Here is a 20,001-nt window from a genome sequence, read left to right on the forward strand (position 1 = left end):
TGTTAAGATTTGTTCATTATAGAATGAAATGAAATTCGTCTTCTATAGTTCTGAAAAACTCAAGGGAAAAATTATCCCTTTTAAATGAGTTCAAGTATATCGACCTTGTTCAATTTAAAGGACATTATTACTTATAATTTTAGCAAAATTCCCTATCTCTTTTTCATTTAAGTATGTTTTCCATTTTTAATTTTCTTTACTCTATCTATATGTTCTCAGGTTACTATCACAAAAAAGTCTGCTTTCCAATATTTCTAAATATATATCTTTAAGTCTGGTTTGAATTGAGTACAATATACGGTAAATTGAAAGAAGTATACTGATTTTCAAAAACAATTGAAAATGTTATGAAGCAAATTTGTTCAATTTTCTTGCAAAACCATTGGGTAATTGAAAGTTTGAATTACATATCCAATGTTATCACATGTAGATGTTTGCGAGATGAACAATGTAATCACTATAACAATTCCTTAATAAATATAAGTTGTTTGATTATTGCTCAGTGGCAAATATTTCACGCATATTCAGGACAAGAAAACATTTAATTATTATTATACAATAGTTAGGTAATGCAAAGTTTGATAAAAGGCGGGACATTTGACTGCCACTTGGAAATGATGGTATATTGGATATGTGGGTGCCACATACTGACTTCTCAAAGAGTTGTTACAAGCTTGAGGGTTTCCGTGCAATCGGCATCAGATTTCTGACCAGACATGATTGCGTGTTTATATATCTAACAGATCAAAACGTATGCCAAACTTTAGCAAGGTTTTTACTGACGCACGGGAAAAGTCCAGGCCTAGAGTTGATCATATTTCTAAACTCGAGGAATTAACTACATTTTGAAAGAGTAACAATAGCTATATCTAGTCAACAACAAACAATTTTAAACAAAGGTGACGGACAAATCTGCTAGGCCAGTTTGTTACTCTATTTACAATAGCTAAAAAGTAAAATAAAAAAAATACCGAACTCCAAGAAAAATTCAAAACGGAAAGTCCCTTATCAAATAGCAAAATCAAAAGCTCAAACACATCAAACGAATTTTAATGAAGAATTCAAAGTTCCCCTATTCGAAAACGAGACCACTGTGTTCGAAGTCAGTCCTCTTGACCGATACTTCCCTAGCTCTACCGCTTCCGGCTGGTTAAATACCTACCAAGGGAATCAATCCCGTCACACAAGCAAACTTCACTTTTATTGTAATAAACTATTCATATTGACACTAGAAGTTCCCGCTATCTAATCGTTTGCGCACGCGACGAAAATCAACCATGCGATCTGAATGACTTATTCACTAATGTTTAGACTTGGGGCGATTAAGACATATATTGCATAATCCCTTGTTCATTGTTAAAACTGTACTTTTGCATTTAACTTTATTTTGAATTGTTGTAGTTGGATTGCTGTATTTTAACGTATATCCATTATAAATCATATTTTTCTAAACGCGTAGTATTCAATTTAGATAATTCGTTACTGCTGATTCATTTTTATTCGTGGGATACCAATTTTCGTTGATTTTGTTGGTAAAGATGATCCACGAATTTAAATGTTCAACGAAGTACACATTTTCTATAAGCTTATATGCAGGTTTTGGCAAATCTACGAACTCAAATATCTACAAAAGTGCAATATTCCCTCAATCCACGAAAATTTGAGACCACGAAAATAAACGAATCCACAGTGTTTCATTATTCAGTTTCATGTATAAGGGGAGGGAAGAATAGAGGTCCACGTACTGTGCATATTACAGCTACGTTTTGTTTGTTAAAATTCTTACGTGCATGCTTTCTTTCATAATGTTTGTTTACTAGTAGTTAGAAAACATAACAAAAACGTACAAGACAAACTGCATGTAAGTCTCAAGTGTCGAACTGTAATTATATTTAAGTTTAAATTAGTGCACTTCTATTGTAGTATAATGTATATTATATAATTATATAATATATGTCTGAATTCGCAACGTAAATGGTCTAATTATAAGTAAGATTGAATCATAATATAATTGTAAAAATAGTATATTTATCTATTTTGGTTGATACGTGTCACTCTTTGTTTTGTTAATGGCGGTCAAATAATTTTAATAACTTAAAGCTCAGTTATCAGTGCTTCAGTACTGACATGATTTATGAAATAGCTTTTTAAATAAACCGTTGATAAATTTATAGATTATTGGGAAACTATGACCCAACTCCCTCAGACAAAGTTGACCTTCGTTGCTCCGTGTTGAAGGCCGTACTTTGACCTATAATGGTTTACTTTTACATATTGTGACTTGGATGGAGAGTTGTTTCATTGGCTCTCATGCCACATCTTTTTATATCTACTTAGATGGATTCTTTTAATTTCCTTGTAGTTCGGCATTTTTGTTATACTTTTATTTTTTATTCTTACCAATCTTTTGAATTTAGCCAATTGTAATTGATTTTTACAGTTTGTTCTTATGTCGTGCTGTTACACCACTATCCCAGGTTAGGGGAGGGTTGAGCGCTCACAAACATTTTTAACAACACCACATTATTTATGTGCCTGTCCCACGGCAGCAACCTGTAGTTCAGTGGTTGTCGTTGGTTCATGTCTGTCATATGTGTTTTTTCGTAAATTTTTTTGTATTTTATGTATATCCAGGACGAGAACGAATTAACAATTAATACAATAGGTGGGTCCTGTAAATAATGTTAAGCAGCAAGTAGAAACATTTACAAAACCTGACCACAAACTGTTATAAACTTATGTCAGCAGGTCAAGACTTGAAGGTCAAACGTTGCAGTCTGGTCCAATCTGAAGAAACTCAATTACGTTACAGTATTTCAAATCCAGTATTTTACGAAAATTTTTTTTAGGAATTGTCTTTTTGAATCTATAATTTTTGGTTGATAAACCTGTTGATTGAAGTTATAAATTTTTATTGTTGTGCAATGATTGCGTCTGAAATATAGGATATACAACAATTCGCTTATATAAAGATTAAATTTATTTCCTGCATTGAAAGTCTGTAAAGTGTGTTCATGGCATGGCAAAAAAGCGTCTTTCTGTACTGTTTTTTTTTTTTTTTTTTTTTAGTTCCTGTGTTAATTCTTCTATGAAGTTCAGCCATTGCTATTACAGCTTTCTTATATCAATAGGTTCAGTACTTTGGGCGTCTTTTCACGACGGGTGCCACATGTGGAGCAGGATCTGCTTACCCTTCCGGAGCACCTGAGATCCCTCTAGTTTTTGATGGGCTTCGTGTTGCTCAGTCTTTAGTTTTCTATGTTGTGTTTTGTGTACTATTGTTTGTCTGTTGGTGTTTTTCTTTTTTACCCATGGCTTTGTCAGTTTATTTTCTACTTAGGAGTTTGAATGTCCCCCTGGTATCTTTCGCCTCTCTTCAGTTAATGATTGTATGTATAGTTAATTTTTTTTCGTCCTGGCTGAACATCCATTAAATATCTGCCACTGGACGTGAAGCATCCAAATCAATCATCCAGTTACTGTGAACAATCTTTGATACAGTTATATTTTTTTATTTCTTTACTTCTTTCTCTGTTGTTATTGTCAATTAATACCGGTACTCAAAATTTAAATATCTTAGTTTCTGATCTGAATTTTACTTTACGTTTTGATATGTGTCCTGTGTCTTCCTGGAATGCCAATATTTTATACAATATCTATTCCTCGAATGCCAACAAAATAAATTGAATATGTAATGTTTTAGTGATTGGATGAACACAATTTAATTATAAGAAAATATGTAATTTAAAGATAAAATTATTTTGCACCTTAAAAATCTTACATTTAAAAAACAATTTTAATTAAAATGAAATGGCATAAAATTGAAAAAAAATAAAATTGAAACAAATAAATGAAATCAGTTTCATTTGGTGTGTTTTTGTTCGCTATCTTTATACATGTAAGCCTCAAATCTATGTCCGGCCTCAAATCTGTGTCCTTTCTTCAGATATGTGTCTGTTTCTATATTGCGCCTTAGACGTCAAAAATAATAAAAGAAAAATAATTCCAAGTTCCCCCGCGTTGCACATGTTTTATATTTCCAAGGAGCATTACTCTTTTAAAAAGAGACGATCGTCCACCATTATAGAACTTGTCCGAGATATTGCTGATATTAACCTATAGTATAAGTTTTATAAAAATCTGGCAAGAATTGTACCAGTGAGAGCGCTAACGAGGCCATTTTACATAAATTTAATATTTCCAAGGTGCATAACTCTTTTTAAAAAAGTTGATCGTCCACCATTATAAAACTTGTCCGAGATATTGCTGATATTAACCTATAGTATAAGTTTTATAAAAATCTGGCAAGAATTGTACCCGTGATAGCGCGAACGAGGCCATTTTCAATAAATTTAATATTTCCAAGGAGCATAACTCTTTTAAAAAAATTAAGTCAACCAACAACCATTATAAAACTTGTCCGAGATATTGCTGATATTAACCTATAGTATAAGTTTTATAAAAATCTGGCAAGAATTGTACCCGTGGCAGCGCTAACGAGGCCATTTTCCATAAATCTATTATTTCCAAGGGGCATAACTCTTTTTAAAAAAGTCGATCGTCCACCATTATAAAACTTGTCTGAGATATTGCTGATTTTAATCTATAGTATAAGTTTTATAAAAATCTGGCAAGAATTGTACCTGTGAGAGCGCTAACAAGACCGGATGGACGGACACACGGACGCACGGACGGACGCCCGGTTTTTCCATGTCCCCTGCGACGCGTTACTGTTAATGCTCAGTCTTTAGTTTTCTGGGTTGTATTTTGTATACTCTTGTTGGTCTTTTCGTTGTTTTACTTTTTTGCCATGGAGTTGTCAGTTTAATTTGTCTTCGGCTTTTAAGTTGGATTTCCCTTTGGTATATTCCGCCTCTCTTTTTTGTCGACATGTTACTTTAAAAAATCCACCAACATACACCATTTATCACTTACCTTGCACTGCATGTTCATCCTTTGGTGCTTTATATGTCTGTTGTTTAGTTGTATATTCCCCTGAAGAATTAAATGCCATTTTCTTTAGCAACATTTTGATTTGTTGGGCTCTGTCTGAGATTGAGCTAATCAAAACATAAACTTGTTTACATATCTTAAGTATTCATGTTAAGTTGTTTGTACTTTGAATCTTATATTGTTTTTGGAATACTTTGCGTACGTAATATTGTTTTTAGTTTTATAAGACACATTTTGGTGTAAATAAAATTGTATGAAACTCCTTGTGTGAGCGCATTTAAAGGGCAAGAAACTTCTCCTTCTCGTTGTATTTCTTTATCTCAATCTTTTTTTTTTTTCATTTTCTTCTCTTAATTTTTCTTTCTGTATTTATTTTTCTCATTATATTCATATTTTGGAGCAACACATAAAAGTAGATGTTTGCTATTCGTTAATATTTTTAATTACCAAAATCAGATGGAACTCCCTATAGCATGTCTTCCAATATATATATGATAGCATTTTTTGTTATCTTAAATGTTCACTTCAATAATTGTAATTACACAACAATATATCTGATAAAAGACTTTCACAACATGAAAGTTATTTTCAAATGCTTTTATAATGTAAATTCCACACTTGAATTTTGAATGCAAACTGTTAAAAAAGTTACAAAAAGGAGAGTTTAAATAATATTTGAATTAAAATACGCCTTTCAAATGAAAATACATATTTCAGGCAAATAGCCAAAAGCCATATGATACATTTTGTAACTTAAGCTAGATGGAAATCCAATTTTAACAAATAATCAATGTAATAAATGTCTTCACTCACGAGAAACATATTAAAAATACATTTAAAAGAATGTTTTTTTTCATACTACAACCAATATTTGTTCACAAAAATAACATATTTCGTTTGAGTTAAAGATGTGAGGAAAGTGGGGTTAACCCAACGACGCAACTGAAAGTTACACCTAGAGACCAACATACAGCCTTCTTCGATAGACCGATGTCTTTACAATCAGATTTTACAAAAGGTTATGAATAAATTGAAGAAAAAAAAATAGTTATCTACCTTAGAATTCTCTTCAATAACACCAAAAAGAAAACATCCAAACCCACACAATTCCTGTAGAGTTACTGCAAAATCATAATTGTTTACGACTTTGAAAGAACCAGCTTTGATTTTTATCGTTAATTACCACTTGTGTATTATATTATATAATGATGTATTTTGCACCAGTTCGGTTTTAATATTAGGCCAATTATTATTATTATTATTATTATTATTATTATTATTATTGTTATTATTATTATTATTATCATTTCCTTTGTTTGGTGTAACTAGTCCACCGAAGCCCCTAAAGGGCAATGAATATGGAGTCAAACCTCTTGAGATAGGTAGTTTGACATTCGAATTCAATTAACATTAGATTTGAGCCTAGATAAGGTATTCGTATGATAAAGTGAAAGCATATTCTTATCTAGAATATCAGTGCATCTATTATAACAAGAGAATCCACCATTTATTGTATCAAGAGAATCCGAATTATTGTCCGAATGAATGAACCACCATTTATTGTAATAAGAAGTTGGTTGATATTTGCGTAATGTAACATGGTCTGCTTACTGTTCTTTTCCCTCAGACTCTCAACAGACGAACTACATCTGTGAGAGCTGGTTCTGATTTTTTTACATGTTCGGAGGAAACTAGCTGTGAACAATGCCTTTGATGGTGTATGGCATTGCTGCCGATGTAAAGGCAGGCCGGGCGTTGTTGCCGATGTAGAGGCAGGCCGGGAACAACAACAGGAAAGAAAACCAAACTAGAAAATCAAGAAACTCGCTATTAATTTAATAAAAAAATAATTAAAATATACAAAGTTTGAATGTCAAAATAAATTGAAAACAATAATAAAATACTACAAACAATTCAAATTAAATATCAAATAATAACAATAATAATTACTGTTAAATTCAACCTTTGAATTAAAATATTAGTTACTTATAAACTTTATTTATTCTTTTTCCAAAATAAAATTAAAAGAAAAATACTTTAAAATCTAAATTGTTTTCAAAATCAAGAGACTCACCTAGAACATCAAGAAACTCGCTATTAATATTATAGCGGCTTGATCAGTTTATATACTAATTTCTGAATGTCCTAGTAACCCTTAACTGATTGCAACAAACAAAAGAATTTATGCTTTATGAGTTATAAATAAAGTTGCTGACGCAGGTTGACCGCTGTCTAACTTCTAAGACCTTATGTCAAACTCTGCCAGACATACAACTGGAGGTCAGTCTGGCATCAGCCGAAGTTTTATAGAAGAGATAAGTTCAATATCAAAGGAATAATTGTAACGTCATCTATATCCAAAATTTATGTCAAATATCTATCACAATATATCACTCTCCTTAGAAATTTTGGACTCCAAAATTATATAAATAAAAAAAAAATATTTTAAAGAAATCGCATACAATTTTATGTTTACTATATTAATCTGAAAATGGATTTATAACTATTAATTATTAACGTAAATAAATAATTAATATCCATATTAAACCTCAAAACAATATAGAAGACAAGTAATTGAGAAGATTGCGATGCAAAAAAAAAATAAAGTATAGTATTTTGTTTTTGATTTTAAGCGATAAAAAAAACTTGAATCCTCTTTTTTTAAATATTTTTCTCTTTTTTTTTTTCTTTTTTTTTTTTTCATTTTCGAGACTGCATGTTAATCGTCCTGTTTAATTGGTGTTTTTTTTTTGTAATTCTTTATAAATCAATCGATGTCTTTGATGTTACAATATTTTGGTATTAATTTTAAATCGTTGCTCTTGAAAGTTTGTTACCCGCATGCTTACAATTGAACGTTTATTTTTACAGTTAATGAAATTTAATTAAAAATATATGCAAAGTGTTTTAAACAAAATGTTGCAAAAATATATGAAATATGAAAAGACTAGAATAAAACTTTAACAGAATTTGAATTGCTTACTTCAGTCTCTAAGTTACTGTTTAGTCGTTTATTTGGCGTTCCTGCTTCTGAGGTTACCCATTATATTAAATATTTGTGGCGTCCCTGCTCCTGAGGTAGCCCTTTATGTTAAGTATTTGTGGCGTTCCTGCTCCTGGGGTAGCCCTTTATTTAGTATTTTTGTGTGGCGTCCCTGCTATTCAGGTTGCCTATGCAATATGCTTGCCTATATATATATATATTAAATTATTATTACTTTGTACCGGTATTAGATTATCCAACAGTAAACGGCAACAAGAATTTGTCTAACTTGTTCCTAATAGGTAACTTACAAACAAGGAGATTTACTTTATGTAACCCTAAATGAAAGTTGAACCTAATCTTAAAGATGACTGATTGCAAATGATAATATTGACAAGCGTTTGAAATACAAACAAAGTTCTAATTAACATCATTCTGAAAAGTTATTCAATGGATGATTTAAATGAATAAATTTTACAACATTTTATCTAAAAATAATTTTATAACTTATTCAAACAGCATTTGAGTAAAGATTTTCTTAAAATTTTAAGACATGAAACGCAATACGATTTGTGAAATGAGAATGAACATTTTGTTTCATAGCTGAAAATTTAAAATTTAAAATTTAGATTGTAAAATAGATTTTAAATAAGCATTTGATATACTCACAGTTTCATGAAAATATATGTTTACAATAAAAATACACAAAAATATAACTTTAAAGTTATTAATGTCACTGATGTTGATAAAAGTTCTTCTTTGAAAATAATGCATTATATATATGTTCTTTGATATTCAGCTGGTGTCGTTGTTCAATGGTGTATTCTGATTAATTCACAAATAAATCATTTACTGGAAATACATATGAAATTAAATAGTTCGAACGGTACAAAAATAATGTTCAAATATAAATATTCCTGTTCGAATTGTCGAAACGCTAGCATGCTGTAAGGTCTGGATGTCGATGTTTGGTGTCAGCTTTTAAAAGTCGTCCAACATTTATTAACGGGCCTCCACCAATTATTGTGTCAAATGAATAAACGAATACTCCACCAATTATTGTGTCAAATGAATCCACCAATTATTGTATTATTGTATCAAACGAATGAATTTGAGTAAAGATTTGAGAAAATGTTTTCCATTTACTATTTCTTGCGCAAGAAAACCACATGCATCATAAATACTAATTTCACTCGCGGAATGTTAATTTTCGCATTTCCAATTTTAATTCGGGACACGACAGTAAGAGCTTGACATGTGACTTTGAAGACTTCTGGTATTCTGACCTGTAGTTGTTTCTTATCTTTTTTTTCTTTTTTTTTTTAAGTGACTGTACTATCATAAACTTTTAAATTTTCGAAAAACTAAGGAGTTTCTACCCAGAAATAGATACCCTTAGCTGCATATGGCAAAACCTATCGGAATTTTGGGTCCTCAATGCTCTTCAACTACGCACTTTATTTGGCCTTGTTTACCTTTTTTTCATCCGAGCGTCACTGTTGAGACTTTTGTAGATGAAACGTGCGTCTGGCCAACACAATTTAAATCCTAGTATCTATGATGATATAATTGACTTTTAGCAAACAATTTTTTTTTATATAAATTGGTTCTTTTGAGAGCATGTTCAGGTATTCATAATATATCTGAAAACAAAATATTCTTCAAAACTAAATTTGTCCTGTAGAATATTTGGATTGAATTAAGTAATGTTTTATGAGACGAAAATAATTGCCAGTATATTATAGATCCTAATGAAGCTGCTGTGTTACTCTCAAGAACAAAATGCGCACCCTTTTTATAAGTTGCAGGACACAGAGTTACAAATCACATGGAAATTTTCCCTATTCCACCTCTACCATGAGTACAGACAGCATCTTTGCGCCTATCCCAAGTCAGGAGCCTCTGGCCTTTGTTTGTCTTGTATGTTTTTTTAATTTTAGTTCAGTTATATGTTTTGGAGTTTAGTATGACGTCCATTTTCACTGAACTAGTACACATTTTTATTTAGGGGCCAGCTGAGGCCCACCTCCGGGTGCGGGATTTTCTCGCTCCATTGAGGACCCATTGGTGGCCTTCGGCTGTTATCTGCTCTTTGGTCGGGTTATTGTCTCTTTGACATATTCACCATTTCCATTCTCAACTTTATTTACTATTTACAACTAAAATCAAACGGTGCTTTTAATTGACATCTGCAAGAATCTTATCAAAGTTACACATTTTCAAAATATGTTTTAACATCACGATTACCTTATTCTATTCACAGTCAATAATTTCAAATCAAAAGCGAAAGAAATCGGCAACATTTTTTTGGTGACCAGTCAGCGGTATGGGGTTCACGTATTGTTTTTCTCTTTTGAAAGAAAGCAACTTGTTTATTTTTGCCATGGCGTTGTCAGTATATTTTCGACTTATTCGTTTGAATGCCCCATTGGCATCTTTCGCCTCTCTTTAATGATGAAAACTTTCAGATATTTAAACATGTATTCGAATTTAGATAACAAGTCTGAGAGATTGATTTTCATATAATAATACGCAATAGTGTATTTGCAGTATATACAAATCATTTTATTAAGTCTCCCAAACGAAGTTTGGGAAGACTTATTGTTTTTGCTCAGTTCTTATTATTATTATGGCACCTTCAACTGAGTTGGGGTGACATATTGTTATTCTACGTATCTTTTTCTTTATTATTTTTCTTCCACTTTTTTTGTCCAGACGTTTTCTCGGAATTGTATGGAACAATCTTAATGGAACTATACCAGAATGTAAAACCACCATGTGCAGATGTGCAAATAAGGGTTGGCATATCCAAGATGGCTGCCGTTGTCATCGAAACAGCAGAAATGTCCAAAAAATCAATATGCTTCAAAGTTAATGAAACTTCACATAAATATTGACTGGCATATGCTGATGTCCCATTTGTCTTTGGAATTTCCAAAATGGCTGCCGTTACCATGGAAACAGCAAAAATGTAAAAAAAAATCAAAATGCTCCAAACTCAATGAGACTTAACAATAATGTTAATTGGCATGTGTAAATACCCTCTTTGACTTTGGAATTTTCAAAATGGCTGCCGTTACCCTGGCAATGGGGGAAGGGTGCCATCCGTTATTGCTAGCAATTACAAATCTAGTTATGGCACCCTCAACGGAGTTGGGGTAACGTACTGTTATTCTACGTTTCTTTTTTTCCTTTTTATTATTCTTCCACACATTTTTGTCCGAGCTAGTTCTCGGAATTTAATGGACCAATGTTGATGGAACTCTACTATAATGAGGACCCCCATGTGAAGTTGTGCACCTGACTTTGGAATGGTTCAAAATGGCCACCGTTTCCATGGAAACCATTTAAATGTAAAAAAAATCAAAAATCAAAATCTTTTATTATAAGACCTTACTGGATGAAACTTTATGAAAATGTTAGTTCGTATGCCTAGATGATTTTTCAGTATTTAGAAATTCCAAAATGGCCGCCATTGTCATGGAAACTGGGCGAAAGTTTAACATTGGCCGTTACCATGGAAACACTCAAAATGTCAATTTTTTTCGAAATGCTTCAAACTCTCTGAAAATTTACAGTAATGGTAACTGGCATGTGTAGATGCGATGTTCAACTTTTGAATTTTCAAAATGGCTGCCGTTACCCTGGCAATGAGGGGACGAGGGTGCCATCCGTTATTGCTTGCAATTACAAATCTAGTTATGGCACCCTCAACGGAGTTGGGGTGACGTATTGTTATTCTACGTTTCTTTTTTTCTTATTTTTTTTCTTCCACTTTTTTTGTCCAGCTTATATCTTGGAATTCTATGAACCAATTGTTATGGAACTATACCATAATGTTAACCAACATGTGCAAATTTGCAATCGGGGTATGGCATTTTCAAGATGGCCGCCGTTACCATGGAAACAGCAAAAATGCGAAAAAATATGTACTTGTTAATGTAACTTCAATAATTATACATTATTCAGGCATGACATAAAATACACGCTAGGTATGGAACATTTAAATATCAGTGAGACGGATTCTACCCGAATCTACAGAAAATCATGCAGTCTCCAGTTGTAGTTGATTTCCTCCAGCAAGTCAGTGACAAGTTAGATTTCTTACTCGTCACACTCATCGGCAAGAGGACGAGTTTAGCTCGAGAGAGGCTTTGAAATCGTCTACATTTCTTTAACATTTGTGTATGGGATCGAAATCTTATAAAAAACAAAAAACAAATCCCTTCCCGAAGTTTAACCAAACAATACGAAGTGTATTTACGATTTATTTTCTTTACATCAATGGTTGTCTCTTTTTTTTTTGGCAATTACCGTGATCTACTGTTGTACAAATTCGTTGAATTTCATGAGGTATGATTTTTATTATTCTGGGTTTTTTTTTTAGACGCCGAATGTCATTTGCCTGAAAATCTGAGAAATTCAGATTGGGAATATAAATACACACAAGTATCAGACAATTCAGAACAATCAAAAATACTCACAATCTCAACTACAACGCTACAGAATTCCGTCATCAATTTAAATGCTTTTGGGACAACAATAGACGATTGGACTTGCATAAATAGTTTAACCATCTCTAGCACAGAGGGAGTTATGGTTTTCAAGTAAGAAATATCTAGAACTTATTTAATAATTAAGCCATAACATAAGTTATAGGGATTATCATTTTGTTCTCCTGAAAACGAAGGTTGAGTCGACTATTAAAAACGTCCAGGGATGACAATGTGTTTCCTGAAACTGAGGTTGACTCGACTAATATGTTAAAGGGAAGACCATTTTTTTCTCCTGACAGTGAGAATAACTCGACATTTACGTTTTAAGGTTACCATTTGTTCTGAAAGTGAGGTTGAGTCGACTAAAACGTTATAGGGATGACCATATGTAATTTTGACAGTGAGGCTTACTCGACACAAACGTTATAGTGATGACCATTTGTTCTCCTGACTGTAAGGTTGACTCGACACATGGGTTATACAGATAACCAGTTGTTCTTCTGACAGTGAGAATTTTCGACACATACTTTATAAGGATTACCATTTGTTCTGTCGACAGTGAGGTTTACTCAACATATACATCACATACGTTAACGGGAGGTCCATGATTTATTTCCTCCTGACAGTGAGGTTTACGCGACACATACAATTGTACGTTATAGAAATCAGTTATACAGATAACCAGTTGTTCTTCTGACAGTGAGAATTCTCGACACATACTTTATAGGGATTACCATTTGTTCTGTCGATAGTGAGGTTTACTCAACATATACATCACATACGTTATGGGGAGGTCCATGACTTATCTCCTCCTGACAGTGAGGTTTAAGTGACACATACAATTGTACGTTATAGAAATCACCATGTGTTCTCCTGACAGATAGGTTTACTCTACATATACATTACATTATAGGAAATGACCATGTGTTCACCTGACAGTGAAATTTACGCGACACATACATTTGTACGTTATAGAAATGACCATATGCTCTCCTGGCAGATAGGTTTACTCTACATATACTTTATAGTGATGACCATGTGTTTTTCTGACAGCGGAGTTGACTCGACACATACCTTATAGGGATTACCATTTGTTCTTTTGACAGTGAGGTTAACTCCACACATCACATACGTTATGGGGATTACAATGATTGTTGTCCTGACAGTGAGGATTCTCGACACATACTCTATAGGGATTCCCTTTTATTCTTTTGGCAGTGATGTTTACTCCACACGTAAGTTATGGGGATTACCATGCTTTTTGTTCTGACAGTGAAGATTCTCGACACATACTCTATAGGGATTCCCTTTTGTTCTTTTGACAGTGAGGTTTACTCCACACATACGTTATGGGGATTACCATGATTTTTGGTCTGACAGTGAGGATTCTCGACACATACTCTATAGGGATTCCCTTTTGTTCTTTTGACAGTGAGGTTTGCTCCACACGTAAGTTATGGGGATTACCATGATTTTTGTTCTGACAGTGAAGATTCTCGACACATACTCTATAGGGATTCCCTTTTGGTTTTTTTTTTACAGTGAGGTTTACTCCACACGTACGTTATGGGGATTACCATGATATTTGGTCTGACAGTGAGGATTCTCGACACATACTCTATAGGGATTCCCTTTTGTTCTTTTGACAGTGAGGTTTACTCCACACGTACGTTATGGATATGACCATGATGTATCTCCTGACAGTGAGGTTTACGCGACACATAAGTTAAAGAGACCTTTTTTTCTGGGAATTAAAAAAGGTATCCAAAAATATGCAAAACTTACAATTGTATTCTGCCGATATAGACCCTTTGGAGAAAAGGTAATTTTATTGTGTATCATCTGAAAATTACTTCAAAGGTTTATTTGAATAACATGTATATGTAACGCATTACTACTATGAAACTACAATTACTTAACCATTTTATGAATAAATAAGCTTTAAAAATCGTGTTAACCAGTATTTTCCAGTATTATCAATTTTTACGATTATAACCCAGCCCGGGAAAACCCCAAAACCGCCATCATTTTATTGTAACAGCCAGAGTTTTTAGTGAATTCCCAAAAGTAAACCCCATCCAGAGCAATACGAAATGCATGTACCAATGGTTAATTGCTGAACATAATGTGTATTACATATATATTCCTTTCTTTTTATTTTATTTTTATAATTTTTTTTTATTAATGTTCAATAGTCTACATAACTGTTAGCTGTAATAGTGGTAATTAATAAATTATGGTCAGACATACGGCTTAATTGGCTGCTGATGACAATATCTTTGATACCGAAGATTTCCTTTAGATTCCGTTGTACCTATTTGATTCATTTTTTTTATTTGGCATTTTGCTACATAAAAGTCGCAGTGTGTTTTATGATATACAGATAAGATAGGATAAGTTATTATTTTTTTTTCCAAATTAGATCCCCAGGGGAACATATCACAGTGTACATATAACAATTATGATTACAAATACGAGGCGTGGACACGATTCTGGAATCGAATCCTGGGAATGACTGGGAGTTAGGTTGGAGGGAATTTTGAGAGTCGGGCGGGAACCAGGTGAAGAGGGTAGTAAAAAAGGGATAATGCATGCTTCACAAAAAAAATAGTAAGGGGGGGGGGGGGATCACCGCATGTTCACTCCTACATTAGAGGAGCGGGAACCAGGTGAAGAGGGTAGTAAAAAAGGGATTATTTATACTTCACCAAAAAAAAGTAAGGGGGGAAGTGGGAGTCACCGCATGTTCACCCCCTCAATTACAGGGGTCAGTCGGGTGGGAACCAGGTGAAGAGGGTAGTAAAAAAGGGATAATTTATGCCTCACCAAAATAAAAGTAAGGGGGAGGGAAGTGGGAGTCACCGCATGTTCACCCCTCAATTACAGGGGCGGGAACCAGGTGAAGAAGGTAGTAAAAAAGGGATAATTTATGCTTCACCAAAAAGAAATAGTAAGGGGGAGTGAAGTGGGAATCATCCCATGTTCACCCCTCAATTACAGGGGTCAGTCGGGCGGGAACCTGGTGAAGAGGGTAGTAAAGTAGACGCTCTAAAGAGCCTGTGTCGCTCACCTTGGTCTATGTGCATATCAAACAAAGGACACTCTAAACATTGTAGACGAGAAGACTTTATGACAAAAATCTCTATTTTGTTGATCTTGTTTTACTGATCTTTTAGTCTGTTTAGTTTCTCTCTATCTTCTTTAGTTTTTGCTCAAAACACAAAAGAGGATGAAAAAAAAATCCTCATTTAAGGGCAATCACTCCTATGAAGAGTGAAGTCTACTAACTATATCGTCAAACCATAGATGTATGAGGGTTTATTCATCTATGGTCAAACTTTGACTTTTTAATAGATCTTGCCTTGCTTGTGATCATTTTTGTGATTTAAAGTGTTTATTTATCTATTATAATTTAAATCATATGAGGCATAACGGAAAATAAATGTTTCTCTCTAAATATCATAGTTTTCATGATAATAGGCAAAAATGAAAAAAATGGTAAAATTTGTCATTTATGGGCAATAACTCCTATAAGAATTTGTCTAACAGTTTTGACGTATATGGACAATTGGTAGAGCTCATTATTCTGAACATTTTTGCTCCTTTCAGATTTTCTCTATTTATAACGGTTCAAAAAATAATAGACAAAACTTTCATTTTACCCCTAATAGTATGTTCTATTTTTAGCCATGTCGGCCATGTTGGTTGGTAAGCGGGGTCATCGGACACGTTTTTTAAACAAGATACCCTAATGATGATTGTGGCCAAGTTTGGTTAAATTTGTCTTTGTAGTTTTAGAGGAGAAAATTTTTGTAAAAGAATACAAAAAATTTACAAAAAAAAGTTAGAAAATTACTATAAAGGGCAATAACTCAATAAGGGGTCAATTGACCATTTTGGTCATGTTGACTTATTTGTAGATCTTACTTTGCTGTACATTATTGCTGTTTACAGTTTATCTCTATCTATAATAAAATTGAAGATGATAACCAAAACCTGCAAAATTTTCTTAAAATTACCAATTCATTGGCAGCAACCCAACAATGGGTTGTCTGATTTGTTTAAAATTTTCAGGTCAGATAGATCTTGACCTGATGAACAATTATACCCCCATGTCAGATTTGCTCTAAATGCTTTGGTTTCAGATATATAAGCCGAAGTCTACATTTTACCCCTATGTTCAATTTTTAGCAATGGCGGCCATCTTGGTTGGCGGGCGGGGTCATCGGACACATTTTTACAATCGCGATGACCGTGAGGGTATTCCGATGTATTGCTATCGCCTAGATTTCCATTACGTAACTTTCGTTTTGGGTTTATAACCGATCTATAAACATGATAAATACGCGGATATTAACGAGTGCAAACTAACATTCCTTATCGTTTGTTATAAATACATCTCTTCAATGAATACTGATAAAAATATTTTTGTTTAGAACATAAATTAATGATATGAAAATGTTTTGTCGTTAGATATATATATATATATATATATATATAAGTAAAATATCATTGATAATATCTATGCACACGTACCGAAAAATTGTGTTAAAGCATGCGGAAGAATATCTCAAGAACGTTTTGCGACAATCCCGGCAAGGACCGAAAACTCTATAATTGTTTTTGCGGGAAAATATGAATGCCTACTCATATCCAATCTTTTAGAAGAATCGAATTTTTACAGAAGAGTGTCCACCATGCACTTGCATTGCACTATTATTAGAATAGTATAATAGAATGATATACAAATGGATGAAAATTATATATATATATGTAACTGTTATATTAATATAATATATAACAACTAACCAGTGTATACTGATTTGTATCACTACAATATAATAGTTATTACGGTGAGGTTGAATTTCCTGTCATTTATTCATCATCCTAGCACGAACTTGTCTCAGAAAAAAATATATCTTTGTACATTAACCTCAGTTTCAGGCATAGAGATGTGATTTTTTTCTGTGACAAGTGCTTTTGACCATCCACAAGAACTTGCGGTCATCCGATGTTCAGTACTTCAGTACTTTGATTTAAACTAGATACCCCAATGATGATTGTGGCCAAGTTTGGTTAAATTTGGTCCAGTAGTTTCAGAGGAGAAGATTTTTGTAAAAGTTAACGACGACGGACGACGAGGACGACGGACGATAGATGACGGACGACGGACGCCAAGTGATGAGAAAAGCTCACTTGGCCTTTTAGGCCAGGTGAGCTAAAAAGGGATAATTTATGCTTCACCAACAAACAAAATAGTAAGGGAGAGGGAAGTGGAAATCACCCCATGTTCACCCCCTCAATTACTTTTTGTAAAGAAAAGAATAATTATGTAACGTGGATGTTAGGCGGCCACATGTTATCAATAATTTTTATGATTATAATGATTACAATGGATCATCCATGACTGGAGATTTAAACGTAAATCGGCGTTGTTTAATTACTTCGCTCTCTTGAAAATATCTATTAACTCAAAATTTATGTTTTCCTTCATTTTGATTGACCAAGATTGTCTAAATTTTATTGATAAATGATGCAAAACTATATTTTTCTGATGAAATTTTTGTTAAGATTGAGAACCCCTAGCAAGAGAGACGTAAATGATATGATGTAATTGCTTCTCGTTTCGTTGTGATAATAAAGTTTATTTTACATTGATATACTGTAAATGCTTTAATTACCTAATATTTAATGAACTGTCCTGTCTTGATAGATTCGACACTTGTTAATGAAAGAATAAAGTATACAATTAAAACACACAATACAAAAATAAAGAAATTTCAAACAAGTAAAAAAAAATACAATCACTCAGATTTTTTTTGTTTTGTGATTTTGGTAGCTAAAAATGAAAAATCTTTATAATGTAAGAAAATACTATAAATATTGACTATTAAATACATTAATTTTGTAAATGTTATTCCTACATGTATAGGTTGTTGTTATGATTATATATTACAGAAGTGACACAAGCTTTACCGATGGAGGTTTGACATCAGGAAACAGGCTTTATCTATGTATGAAATTTACAGAAGTTACCTCCGATTTATATTACTTTTACCTTTTGTCAGGTATGTGACTTCATTTACAATTTGAAAAAGGGCTGAGTACAGATACTATATTGTATATTGTAGTGTACACAATCCTCGACAACAAGTATTTAGTGATACACATACATATACATACATGCACGCCCGAATTTAAAAAAAAAGGTGAAGACTAGGGCTAAATTAATAAAGATAGTAAACGCATGTGTTTTGTTTAACTTTATTGAATTAAAAAGAATATCTATTTTATTTATATACAATATTTAAAAACTTTTTTTTAATGTTTGAAGAAGTTGATCATTGTGTTGTTGTGTTCTAAATATTCTGTTAGCCATTTTAGTGTGTTGGCGTTTTATTTCGATTATGTTTTAGTTTTATAAATTTTAAAGAACTCGTCCAAAAATTGAAATAAAAAAAATACACGATATGTAAATTTCTTTGAATGAAACATCAATCCGATAGAAGCAAATTGGAACTTGTGTCATGATTTAAGAATTTGTACTCAAATTTTACAAATGCAGACAAAGGCAATTTGTTATAAGTATGAAATGTCAAACACAAAATAGTTTTATCCTATTCAATTGATTGATTAATTATTGATGTTTAATGCCACTTCCAGCGGCACTATATGCCATATAGTGGATGCTAGATTTTCTTGGTGGAGGATGCTAAAGTGTCAGGAGAGAACAACCGACCTGCGAGAGGAAAACTTGAAGATTAGACTCGAACGCATCTGCTACGCACAAGGTTTAAAATAACAACCTCTGTGTTGACAGCTTAATGATACTGAAGATGAGCAGTTGCAACTTAACGACCACCGAGGTCCGTTGTCCTAATCAAAGTATAGCAATTACAGTATAAGCATGACATTTATTATAACACATATCATCACATTTTACAAAAGAAAAAATTCAAACGAGAGAGAGAGAGAGAGAGAGAGAGAGAGAGAGAGATTCATCGATTGTAAATTTGTATTTTTTGTATACAACATAATCGTTTTTCTTATTTATACAGATATTTATACTGACGTAAATCCGAATGAGAGAGTGTTCGTGTCAACTAACACAGCTGATGATGCTTCAATATGTAACACTTTCTGTCAGTACACAGAGACACCGAAAATTCGTACATTAAGAAAATCAGGTAAGTTGCATAACTTAATTATATATTGATTGTGCAGGTTTTTTTTAACCCCGCCTATGATTGTAGGCAGCGATTATGTTTCGGTATGTGCATCCATCCCCTCATGAATATTAACGGCGACTAGCTTTACACTAGTGTCCATCCCATGTGGTTTAAGGTATAAAAAAAGAAGATATGATTGCTAATGGGACAACCCTCCACCAGAGACCAAATGACATAAACGTTAACAACCATAGGTCACCGTACGGCTTTCAACAATGAGCAAAATCCATACCACATAGTCAGCTATAAAATGCCTCGAAATGACAAATGTGAAACAATTCAAACGAGAAATCTTACGGCCTGATTTATGTATACAAAACAATGAACGAAAAACAAATAT

General features: G+C 32.9%; 1 protein-coding gene and 1 long non-coding RNA gene across 2 annotated transcripts in view; one reads left to right on the top strand and one right to left on the bottom strand.

Moving 5' to 3' along the window:
* Nucleotides 1–5,517, bottom strand: part of LOC127714535 (uncharacterized) — a 42,299-nt gene extending 36,782 nt beyond the window's left edge. The window contains exon 1 of the long non-coding RNA XR_007987773.1: nucleotides 4,936–5,517. This is a non-coding gene — a long non-coding RNA (uncharacterized LOC127714535). The remainder of the gene's footprint in view (nucleotides 1–4,935) is intronic.
* Nucleotides 1–20,001, top strand: part of LOC127714528 (uncharacterized) — a 62,122-nt gene that overhangs the window by 32,364 nt on the left and 9,757 nt on the right. Inside the window, exons 2-4 of the mRNA XM_052220615.1 lie at nucleotides 12,324–12,543; nucleotides 18,391–18,500; nucleotides 19,491–19,619. Coding sequence (XP_052076575.1) covers nucleotides 12,324–12,543; nucleotides 18,391–18,500; nucleotides 19,491–19,619 — 459 coding nt within the window. The remainder of the gene's footprint in view (nucleotides 1–12,323; nucleotides 12,544–18,390; nucleotides 18,501–19,490; nucleotides 19,620–20,001) is intronic.

The sequence above is a fragment of the Mytilus californianus genome, unplaced genomic scaffold, assembly GCF_021869535.1.
Source record: "Mytilus californianus isolate M0D057914Y unplaced genomic scaffold, xbMytCali1.0.p SCAF_9, whole genome shotgun sequence".
Classification (NCBI taxonomy): domain Eukaryota; kingdom Metazoa; phylum Mollusca; class Bivalvia; order Mytilida; family Mytilidae; genus Mytilus; species Mytilus californianus.